Source organism: Alligator sinensis, unplaced genomic scaffold, assembly GCF_000455745.1.
Source record: "Alligator sinensis unplaced genomic scaffold, ASM45574v1 scaffold468_1, whole genome shotgun sequence".
NCBI lineage: Eukaryota > Metazoa > Chordata > Crocodylia > Alligatoridae > Alligator > Alligator sinensis.
Window position 1 is genome coordinate 1,983,767 of NW_005842087.1, and position 12,602 is coordinate 1,996,368.

Here is a 12,602-nt window from a genome sequence, read left to right on the forward strand (position 1 = left end):
AGACATTTTAATTCAGTCTCCCAGAGAGATATTCAGACAATTATGTTTCAGAGCATGTAAACTTTATTGGAGACATTTAAAAATAAACAAGAGAACAGTTGTTCTCAAACTTTCTGATATGTTGGGCCTCTTCATAAACCCTAGGTCCTCTTGTGAATCACCTTCACTTCCAAGCCCTAAGTTTTGACCCACACAAGTTTTGATTATATCAGAAGAAAATTACTGTAGGGAGAAATGGGGAAACACTGCATATTTCAAAAGTTTATTTTAAACCTTTGCAGCGATTGTCAGAATTCACCCCAGCTCTAATGGTATTGAAATAAAAGGAATTATGTCAGGTGTGGAACCATCCCATGAAGTACAAGCATATTTACCTTAAGATCACCTACTATCTAGTATGTTATGACATAAAATGGTAAACTATCATATAAAAGAACACAAGGGGGGGAAAAGATGCTTTGTGTTTTCCATTGAGAAAGAAGGGATTAGGGGTATTTTCTGAAATTGTATGCATGTGGCTTGAAAGGATCTACAGACACTTCCCCTTTAGGTTTCCTTTCCTGGATTTGCCAATTCATTGCTGTTCTAACCTGGAACACCCAAATCATTACAGCCTTCGCCTTTTTCTGAAACTGCCACTGGTGTGTGTAGAATGCTTTTGAGATGTGGATGAAAATCTACTAGGGAACAAGAAGAGATCATCACATCTTTTTACCATTTATATTAACTGGAATACATCTTAAAAAGTCATTCAGGTTTTCCCTGAAAACTAGATGATGTAATGAGTTAGCTGAATGTTCCCAAATTTGGTAACTGTCTGGTAATGTTTCATATTAGCTTTCTACTTCCAGTACAGGGAAATGACCGTTAATATTAATTCAGGTAACACCCAGTCTTCTTGCATTCATGCTCTTTCCTACCTTCCATGACTTCATGGGATTCTACTACTTTCTTTGGCGTCCTCTTCTTTCCATTTTTAGGAGAACGCTTCGTTGTTGACTTGTTGACCAAAGGAGTGGTTGCGGAAGAGTGCGATGATTTCACAGTATGGACTGAAGTAAAATTGGAATTTTGGGTTAATAGAAGTTTCACACTAGTCATTCAACATCAAGCTTATAGTCATCATCTAGTGATATGGAACTGTAGTGACACATTTCTATTACAAGCAGAGTGTTATTCCTCTCTGTGTAGATCCCCAGATTTTGGGGGAAAAACTAAAACCACGCACAAAAATCGTTTCAGTCTGAAGCTTCATATGCTTAATCCAAGACAAAAAAAATTCCCTGAAAGTTTGAAATGAGTCACACATTTTTCTGTAGTGAACATTAGAAGATAAAAAGATTTTCTTTCTAAACTTTGAAAATTATTTTCATATTTTATAAACTCATCATTTAAGATATCATGAGCCTAAAAAGCATGCTTTTGTAATTATCTGTCCTTAGAACTATCCCAGTGCCTGAGTGTTGCCTTTTGATAGTCAAGGTTTTAGTTTTTTATTCAATTCTGCACATAAATAATGATTTCCAAAAGGAGGCTTCTGGAAATAATACTTTTCTTGTGAAATATTAGAGAGCTTAAGTAGACTTGCACGAACAATGCAATGTGAGAGCCTGTTACAAAACTAGCCCACTAAGAGGTTCAGTTTTAAGGCTGAATCAGGGCTTGGGTTCAGATATACTTGGTCGCATCCACATAAGATTCAAACACAGTAGACTAATTCTACTGCACTTTAGCATGGCAGGCAAACCCATACCAATGCACTAATGTACAGTAGAATTAGTCTACTGGGTATTAGTGGCACCAAAAAAACATGCACTGGCGCTAATGAGCAGTAACACCGATTATGGTGCATTAAGGCAGCACCTGTAATTACTTGTACTAAACTTAATGCACCATAATTACAGTGCATTAATGTATGTATAGACTTACACACTGGCACTCAGATCTCAGTGAGCTGGCAGCTGCATTCTAACAAGAAACATAAAAAGTTGGGGACCCAAACCGGGATCTAAATTGAAAGTGTGAGTTTAGATCTGAGAATGAGACGTGTAGCAAAAGGTCTGATAACAGCTAGTTTCCATTTGTGCAACCATTCTGTAGTGTTTATAAAAGCTTTTATTAGTACAAAGAACTATTTATACAGTGCTTTGGCAGCATAAAGGGACCTTAAAATTGCTCTAAATAGGTAATGATCTTGCTCACTTGCAAGTAACCATAGCCTTTTGCAAAACTCTTAGAAATCATCCTGGCCAAAATATAATTGACTGAATTAATCTTATTAGGTAATCCTCTATACCATCATTTTCTACTTCCCCTCTGCAAAATGAAATATGACAAAAATCTATTGCGATGTATTTAACATGAATCAGTATAGAATTCATAAGAAACTTTGCAGTTCATTCAAAATCTAACATTGTTAGGTAGAATATTCTTAATTCTTAACTTATATATTGACTCTACAGGCTGAGCACTGAGTGAAAAACTTCATCCAATTTAAATTTTGAATATCTGAGATATACACTTAAGCTGTGCACCAGAATATTGTTTCCTTTCTAATTTTGCCTTTGCTTTGCACCACCAGTAGGAACACAGATTCATATATGCAATTGATTTAAAAGACAATAGAACAGAAGGAATGAAAATATTAATTTAAAAAATAGCTCAGGGGATTTTAAAATTAGATGAAAAGTGTTCCTAGCCAATAATTATGCAGTATAGCACCATTCTGTTAATCTAATCCCCTCTGCATCTGTATCAATAAGATGTTGTTTTAAACAATAACTGAAAATAAGACTAAGAAAACAGGAAGCAGAATTCAAATAAGAATTCTTATTCTCGGGAATAAGAATTCTTATTCTCGGGAATAAGAATTGATGACTATGTCATTAGGTATAGAAAATTAGCAGTTGCAATGCATGAAAGATTCAAAGGCAGCAGGACAGAAATTCATTTCTTGTAAATAAGTTGGTGCAATGTTTCAGAGACTTTAGTGGAATGTCTTCAGTTCCACCCACACAGACAGAAAAATTGGAACCAAAATGCGGCAATATAATTTACTGTACAAGTGAGCAACAAAACTGCAATACTAGAAAAAATTCTTGAGGATTGGGAGAGACTGGTTAAAATACCAATCAATTGAATTATTATTGGAGTCCAATAATATATATTTTTGCATAATGTTCATGTTTTTTGTTTTACTGTTCAGTCACAAAATTGGCTGCAATAATGCTATAAAATTCTGTGATCTCAGAATGTAACATACCAGTGCTATCATTGGTAGGCACTTAATCTAAACAGGGAATAGCTGAGCTATGTGTCAAAGCTATTCAGCAGAATACTTTTTTCCTTTCAATTTTTCTCATTTGCAGCGTAACACTAATGGAAATCACAGATCAATGACACAATTGGTTTTTTTTAGGAAATTAGGAAAGGTGGAGTGAAAGTATTCACCATAAACAAAACGTAGCATAGCTGATCTTGAAATGAGCATGTAATTAGGGACCTATCTAAATTGTGGTGGAAGTCCAGCTCCTTTAATCTTGCTGTTTTCACCATGTGCCTCCCCACCACACCTTGCTGCTGATTGGTGGAGGGGCCCTTGTTGGCCCTGTTGCTTGCTGCTTGTTGTTGATCAGCTGGGAGGCAAAGATCATGGTTTTAACTATGCCTGTTTTTGCCTTCCATTGCTGATTGGCCAAGGGGCCCTGGTGGCCCTACCACTTACTGCTGATCAACTGAGAGGAAAATTTTTAAACCGCAGCATATTTTAAATCACAATTTTTGCCTCCTGCCTGATGAGCAGTGAGTGTTAAGCAGCAGGGCCAATAGGGCCCCTCCACCAATCAGCAGTAGGGTGGGGGGAGGGGGGCTAGACATGTGGCTAAAATAGCAAAATTAAAAGAGCCACTATATAGTGCACTTCCACCACATTTTAGGTAGGTCCTTAAATATAACAAAATACTTTCGTAAGCAATAATTCTGCAGAAAATTTTTTCCTTTGTTTTAACCTGATTCTTTCTGCAGTTGCATCAGTAATATTTGTTGTTTGGGCACTAACTAAAATAGTATCATACTAGAAGTCTGAGGAAGCAGAAAGCAAAAGACAAGGGAATCCTAATCTTTGATTAGGGTACTTAAAAGGGTTGTGGTAATGTCTAAATTTTAGGTGCCTGGACCCCAGAGTCTACTGAAACCCTGGAATTAAGTGCCTAGGCCATGGATACTCAACCCCCAGCCTACAGGCCAAATCTGGCCCCCAGCACCATATCATTTGGCTATGGGTTTCTGGGGAGCTCTGCAGGTCGTAGCCTTGCACATTACATTGGGTGCACTGGGCAGCACAGGACCCAATCCAAGCACACAGGAATAAATGGAGGTAGCACAGGGCCTAATTAGACTGGATCCCAGTGCAATCCAGTCTATGGACCAATCCAACTCATCTGGCCCATGGGGCCAAAAGATTGAGCACCACTGGCCTAAGATCACCACTAGGTACTGAACTAGTGGATAAATAAGTGTCTCAGAGTAGGGAATCGCCAGACAGTAGCCAAGAATAGGTAGCTGTAAGTAAAAGAACTATTATATAAGAACAAAGGACTGGACAGGGCCTTCTGGCCCTTCACAAGAATAAAATTTTAGGATGGCTTTCCAAAAAGAGAGAAGGAAATACTTTGAATCACTTCAAGATGAAACGTCCCCAGCCTACAGAAGAGATTTTATGACAAGAGAAGGTATGTTTGGAGCATGTGGTAAGCAGATTCATGCATTTGGTACTCCCATGATGGCGTTGAAAGGAAGTCTGATCTCCTTGTGGGAGGTATCCAGGAATCCCATGCTTCAGGGTTTCTGTTTTTCTATATAAGGGCCAAGAAGGAATGTGTCCCTTGTTTGATTGCTCTGTTGGCTTCTAGGTTATTTTTGGGAGGTGCAGTTTGAGGGTGTTGGCTTCCTCTAAAGATAACAGCTCTAGGATAGAGTTTGAATTACTGTTGCACTGGTGTTCCTGGTGGTACTTAGAAACTTTTTGGGTAACCTGGCTAGAAGGTTTTACTCTTCCACTCAAGGTCAAATTCATTACCAGTTCTGGATCAGGAAGGAAATCCTAGAGAAGTAGGGCTGGAAGGGACCTCAAGAAGTCATCTAGTGCGAACCCCTGACTAAGACAGGACAGGTCTTGTATCCCATAAGGACATCAAACCAATGACCTTGGCATTATTAACACCATGCTCTGAATAACTGAACTAATCAGGTCATATTTCAAACACTGTGGAGATTTTTGCCTTTTTCTATATCATGCAAAATGGTCCTCTCCTGAGGGTCATTTGAACATGTTTTGGCCTAATGCCTTCTCTACCATTGCAGAGGCAGGACATCTGAAGCAGCCTTGTTGTCTCTGCTTCTTACCTGTGCCATGTTGTAGGGTTGTTTTGTTTTGTTTCAATAAGATGTTCTATAGCTATGATAGATGTGAGGGACTGGAGTGGAAAATTTAAACAAATGGTTGCCTATGAGGCCCTTGCCAGTCCCATGCTCCTGAGCATCCCACTGTTTAACTTTTATTTTTCCTTTTTATGATAGTCATGTACAGCACATGTGCCACAAGTGGCATGGGCAACTGCTGCGTGTGGCATGCACGCCCTGGGCAGCCTACAGGAATGCAGGCAGCAGGGCTGTGTGGAAAGGAGCAGAGGCAGGAGACTACTATTAGAGGAGGTGTTAGGTGTCACAACCAAGAGCCAAGTTAACCCCTCCCTGGCCCTGCATCCAATGTTCCCTCTAAGGTGTAGCAATCCGTGTGTGCACCTCTTTGGTCCAGGAGCGCGCCACTTCGGTCCGTGAGCACGCCGCTTTGGTCCCGCCTCCCCCTTTTGCTAAGCCTGGATCTGGACTATACTAAGCCTAATAGACTAGAATCCTCCTGTAATGGAGCCTCACGCAATGGATTTTGCAATAATCCTCCTAGCACAAGACTCGGGGCTGGGGAGCAGAGCAGTTCCCCGGAGCCAGTAATGGGGACTTCCTGTTCATGATGCAGAAATCTTATGTCATGGTTAGACAAAGTGCTTTGGGTAAATGTGATATAATTTACTCAAAGCACCTTGTCTGCCTATGTACTTAGACTAACACAGCTGTAGTGTGTTAAAAATAACCTAGAAGCCAGCACCCCCAAACTACATCATGGTTAGGAATGATTCCTTGCGTGGGCTCCTTTTCCTCTGATGCAGACCACAAAAAGGCCACCTCTCTCTCTCCCTGACTAGCTCAGAATCCTGCTGCTTCTGGCTATGCACCACCCTACCTCTATGCACAGCCAATAGAATCGCGAGGAAAAATGATTGACATGTATTTCCACCAATGAACTGTAAAACAGGACTTTTTGCAGTCTGTTCCTCATTTAGAAGTGGACAGGGGACAAAAGGTTGAAAAACAAGATGGTCTAGTATAAAACAGGACCAATGGTTACCCTAATAGACACTGCCCATCCCTCCTCTTGAACCTAGACTATTGTGAAACAAGAAATTCAAGATTAATTGGCAAAGAGAACAAGAGCAAAGAACATGGATAGTGATTAAAGTATTCATCCAAGAGAAAGGAATCCTAGGTTCTGGTCCCTTTGGGTTCTTTCTGCATTTTTACATTACGTAGGCACTGGATAAAACTAGAAATAATTCTGTCAGCAGAAATAGGAGCCCAAGGAATTCTGATGACTTTCCTTATTGCTGACTATAGAGTCATGTTCCTCTCCCTTGCTCTGCTTCTAGTCTCATAATTCTTGCATTCCTTGCTGCACAGTGACTCATCTTCAACAAGAGGCCCAGGAGATTAGAGTAGAATTCCTGTGTGAATGAGCAGCAAAGCTAAGTAGTTACAACACTAGAACAAGTCCTTAAGGATTAGGGGTGCTTGGCTAAAAATGTCTTTGAGCTGAGATATTGGAAGCATATTTTTAAAAAGATATTGGCATGATGTTCATGCTGTTTATTAATCTGACATTTTAGAATTGCTGCAACAATGCCAGGGTGATTCTGTCTTCTTGGAATACAGCATCCCCATACCTGCTGCTTATCTCAAGGTTTAGGTGGGCTGCCAATATTTAGTTCATTTTCAACAAAAAAATTAAGTAAGCAAGAAGCATACACTGAAGGGTGTTGGAAAATGGGATGGCATTGCTCATGGGGCTGACATTAATCATATACTTAACTAAACCTGTGCCTTAGTACTCCTGAAAGTGGATATCCCTGAAAAATTAAGTTCTTTTTTTTACACACAGCACAGTTGCAACTTGGGAAGGAGCAACATGCACTTTCCACATAACCCGGATATTGTAGCAGAACCCTAATCTGAAGGAACCATGTCAAAGGTTAGGGAAGAAATTCAGCCTCCATATTTGTTTAATTCTTAATATTCGAGTCTTGACAATTATGGTGCTTTTTTGTGATGTAACCTTGTTTGTATGGAACTAATGGATTCAAATCAGGTCTTCATTTCATTTAAGTTGGCAAGCCACCATCAGAATCCACAGTATTGGGTACAGAACACCATATTTTGTCACATACAAGACATACCTTTTTCCCCCCAAACCAGCACCTTAAATTGGGGTGCCTGTTTTAAGCAGGGAAGCTGTTTTCTTTACTGGAAAAACCTGAAGGCACTGCACATGCCACGCAGCTGCCAAGATGGCAGAGTCCTGTGTTAAACCTCCCCCAGCCATATCCCGTGACTGAGCACTGTGGCTTTTGCTGCCAGCAAGCAAGCTGCAGCTGGTAGTATCTTGGTGAGACTTGTGGCATGGAAGCAACACTATGTACAGGAATGGAGACAAAGAACTACTTGTACTAAAGAACTAGGTCTTGCTACTGCCTTTGCAAGGGTCTGGGGCCAACAATTTTCTTGTGGTTTTTAAATCAATAGGTGTAGATTGTCTGGGAACATGAACATTTAGAGTTAGTAAGTAGCTGAAAGCAGTTACTCTAGAAGAGGTTAGTAATTAGGTAATAAGAAATAGGTAGTACAGATAAGTTATGTTCAGGTAGAAGAAAGTTGCTAGGTTCTCTGCCTGTGAGGACATGTGTACTGGAAGATGTCTGAGCGAAGCATGGTGTGGCCACTCCACACGCATTATACCCTGAAATGTACCCATTTTGGAGTGACACTGCATATCAGTAAATTCATTGTCTCAGGCAAGGTTATTGTTGTGCCCCGGGTGCTTCACTAATGAAGCTACTGTAAGTCATACCTCTGTGCCTAAGCTTGATCTATGTAGCAGTGACAAGCTGCAAAGTTTGGCTAAGCAGCAGAAGGCCTCATAGCCTGTGCCTGAGTTATTGTAGTGTGAATCTTTGCAGATGTAACAACCAGCTTGAACAGCAAGTGCCATCAACATATCTAACAAAGCATAATTAAACAATGCACTATATTATGGCTTTATCTTAAAATATTAGAAGTAGTGAATGACCAAACATATTACATATTCATTTGCTATAATAGATGCATTTTTGCCTAGATGATTTGTAGAAACAAAGCAGCCTTGTCAAAGATCATCTAGAACAGGGTTTGGCAATGTTTTTGAGCAGAATGCCAAAACCACCCACGACCTCAACTTGTAGGATGGATGGTGGAGGACCTGATCCTTTTTGTGGCGGCACAGCCCTGCCCCCCTCCCCACTATTCACCCTAAGGCCTGCATACCAAGCAAAATGCCTTCATGTGCCATGCTTTGGTACCCATGCCAAGGGTTGCCTATCCCAAACTAAAACAAAAAAGTAACAAGAAAAGGAGATAAGAAGCCCTCCTTCTTTACTTTCCCAAGTCTTCCAAGCTGACAAGAGATCTAGTTTCATCTAGTTCTAAAAGTTTCAGTGAAACAAAGAAATTCAAACAAAACCAATCAATGGCCATTTATTAGAATATGATAACCAACCAATTATAACTATTGGGCATAGACTAAAAAAAACAAGTTAAGTCCCCAGGAGAACAGAGAAGCCTGGCCAGTGGACATCTTTTTTCCCTGAATCCAAGACAACATGAGCATTGTCTTTATTGATACAAATCAGTATTTGCTATTGCATATCTTAATAAAGCTTTTGAGTTGTAACTGGAATGGTCTCACTAGTCAATCAACCTCCTCTCACCCACCATTAAAGTCAAGTGTAACAATTAGTGTAACACTACACAAGTGAATCTACATTACACCTGTTTTAGGGTGTAGCACACACAGAATGTGTAGGCCATGTTTCATTGCCACATGCCCTATCACGGTCCAGAGGCACTGATGACATACCCATAATTCCCATTTGTTAGGAACTATCTATTAGAGTTCTGTTAATGAAAAACTGACCTGTCTTTCCCCATTAAATTTAATGGCAGTATTTCTTTCAAATATAATGTGCGTAGTATCAAATAAAAATTTTGAGAGGTTAATATTCCATTACAAAAATAAGGTAGCTGGTTCTAATATATATATCGATAAAATACAAAAATGAAGGAAATTTATGCTTACCTTCTTTGCAATGCTTATTATAGTCTGAGCAGCACTTGCCATATTTTTCACAGTCTGCATCACAGTCGCACTCTCTTCCTCTGACAAAAGCTTCAAAGCAACGTCCTCTACAGGAGAGTTCTACGCAGGACAAAGCAAAGAACTCAGCATTCTGACCTAGCCTTTTTTTTCATTCAAAAGTGAACACATCTACGTGAGATGTCTACTGTAAATGAGCATGTCTACATGAGACGTTTACATCTCAGCACCTGCATGTGTGGTCTTGTTAGGCCACAGGAAACTAATACACGCTGCAGCAAGTTGTACTTGTACTATCCTGCTGCATAGGGTTTTTGTGCACAGCAGTACATGTGTAGATGCTGATCCAGCTGGCTGGGGTATGAGAGTGCTTCAGTGCAAGGGCTACCTGCTAGCTAGCCTCACACTGGAGCACAATCATGCCCCAGCCAGCCCCTCCGCAGCATGTTAAGCCAGGTTGGAGCAGCCCTAGTTGGCAGACTGACCCCCCAGGGCCACCCATTATCTGGGACTGCTCCAACCCAGCTCAACGTGTTGTGGTCCTGGCGCACATCTAAACGCAGAACCCAGAAGCAATAAACTCTAACACTTTATGTGCTAGAATTTATTGCTTTGCCTTACTATGCACATATAGATGTGCCCAGTGTAACTCTTTTATAGTAAAGTCATACAAGCAAATGGTTTCTGTCAGTCTGATCTCAAAGCCCATTTTGGTCATTGTAAAGAATTCCATCAACTTCAGCAATATGTGGATTGTGCTGCAATTTATGCATTGTAGTGTACTGAAACAACGGAGAATTTATACTCTCCTTCATTATAGTCCATTCCATTATCTCAGAGTTCATTGTCAGTAGGTTCCATTCCATAGTATTTTTTTCTCCCTAACCAAGTCAGTGTTTCTACAATTCTGAGTGATGCTTTCAAATAAGTACTGAATTTAGATTCAACAAGAAAATTATCTTGGATTAGATTTTCATAGATGCCAATCCATTTGCACAACAGGGTGTGTCTACATGTTAATTTACGCACAGTAGTTACTGTGCATTTAGTTTAGTACTTGCTTAATGAAGTACTAACTAAATGTGCAGTAACTAGTTACTGTGCAGTAGTCCCAGTGCATTACTTTTTTGTGATGCTTACTGTGCAGTAGCCTAATAACACTGCACAGTAGAGTGTTAGCACATTTTTGACCAGCATGCTACTGTGAAGTGTTATTAGGCTACTGAGTAGTAAGACACACACACAGTTACTTGTGTCTATAACCAAACAAACATGCATATAGGGAAAGGATTTGCAGCAACAAGTAGTTAAAATGCATGCTATTTTAGAATGTGTAAATGGCTGGGCAAACAGAATCATATATAAAGGCATTTCTGAACTGTCCTCACCTTATGTTATTTGAGTATCAAATTATTATTAATAAAATACAAAAAATCCCAGCTGCATTTAAGCATATAATTACATAGCAATTAAAAATAATTAATACCCTATGTTCTTAATAATCCATTAGTGATTAATCTTTAATAACTGAAGCCATTACATTTCTTCTGTTGCATACTAAATAAATAAGGTCCAAATTATCTGCTTCAAAGTATGTGTTGAGCTTTTCTGAACATCAAAAAGGCATGAAAATTACATATTCAAGGGTGAAATTTGACCCTAAGTGTTTATAGTTTATTAACATCATATGTATTTACAATATATTTAATAATGCCATTTATAATATCTGTCTGTCCTTTTGGCAGTAGGAATTCTGTCTGTTCACATGATACTTATATATTTAAAGTTAAGCATATACTTTACTGGATCATGGCCAGAGGGCAGAATCATGCTGCAGCACACACTAGAGTATACACTTAATTTTTAACCGCTTAACACCAAAATACCTGCTCAATCTGACCCATAATAAATAAATTGGCTTTATAATGAAAAGGTGTATTTAGTTTCAAATTAAATTATCATTTTTTAGAAATTAAATAACACTGAAGTTGCTGAGCAAATAAATATTTCTTCGTATTCAAATCAGATTTATCATGATACATCAATGCACATAGGTTCATATTTATGAGTGAGATAACCAAAATGCAAGTGTCTTAAATAAGACTATCTCTAGAGTAAGAGATATGTGTAAGGGTCATAGTACTGGTACTTATGACACTACTTGTCTCCTGCAGTTAGCAACTAATCACTCTGTACTGTTAAAAGGAATAAGTCTGTCCTAGATTTATTTAGTATTGCCAGATTTGCAGTTTAATGTATTGCATTTTAAATTCTGTACACTGCTGCATCACAGTAAACCTGATTTAATAATGCCCTATTAACACAAGCTGAATAACCCATATCTGCAGTGTTGTTTACACATTGATTACATACAACTCCAGCAATATGAACTCAGGAAATAGGAAGTGTGTTTTCAAGGGGGAAAATTAAAATCATGTTTCTTTAGAAATCATTCAGTCACATTAAGATTATTTAAGTGGATTATCTTAATCCACTTAAATAAGTGGATTAAGGGAGTAAAAAGAAGGCCCCGGGTAATGTGGGGCCCTTGCAGGACGTGACGGGGAATCTGGTTGTCACACCAGACGACAAAGCCAACATATTTAATGATTTCTTTGCCTCTGTCTTCCTCAGTAAGGACCTGAACTGCCACCTCCCTGCTAGGCCCCCATCGGGCCCCGAGGGAGGCACACCTGAGCCCAGGGTAAGTGAGGATCTAGTTAGGGAGCTGCTGGAGGGGCTGGATGTTTTTAAGTCAGCCGGTCTGGATGATCTCCACCCTACAGTTCTAAAGGAACTGGCCGGGGTCATTGCGAGTCCCCTGGCGCAGCTTTATGAGCACTCGTGGTGCTCTGGAGAGGTGCCGGAGGACTGGAAGAGGGTCAACCTGGTTCCCATCTTCAAAAAGGGGAGGAGGGAGGACCCGGGAAACTATAGGCCAGTCAGTCTTACCTCAATCCTGGGCAAGCTGTTCAAGAAAATTATTCTGGCACACATCCAGGAGGGGCCAGCAGGGAAATGCATGCTCGGGGCAACCAGCACGGGTTCATCAGCGGCAGGTCATGTCAGACCAACCTGGTGGCCT

At 39.8% G+C, this 12,602-nt stretch overlaps 1 protein-coding gene across 3 annotated transcripts in view; it reads right to left on the reverse strand.

Annotated features, from left to right (window-relative positions):
* PRG4 (proteoglycan 4) overlaps positions 1 to 12,602 on the reverse strand; it is a 34,365-nt gene that overhangs the window by 15,709 nt on the left and 6,054 nt on the right. For all 3 annotated transcript variants that reach the window (XM_025204515.1, XM_006023881.2, XM_025204514.1), the window contains 2 exons: positions 9,500 to 9,619; positions 921 to 1,052 (listed from right to left, as the gene is read on the reverse strand). In XM_025204515.1, coding sequence (XP_025060300.1) covers positions 921 to 1,052; positions 9,500 to 9,619 — 252 coding nt within the window. The remainder of the gene's footprint in view (positions 1 to 920; positions 1,053 to 9,499; positions 9,620 to 12,602) is intronic.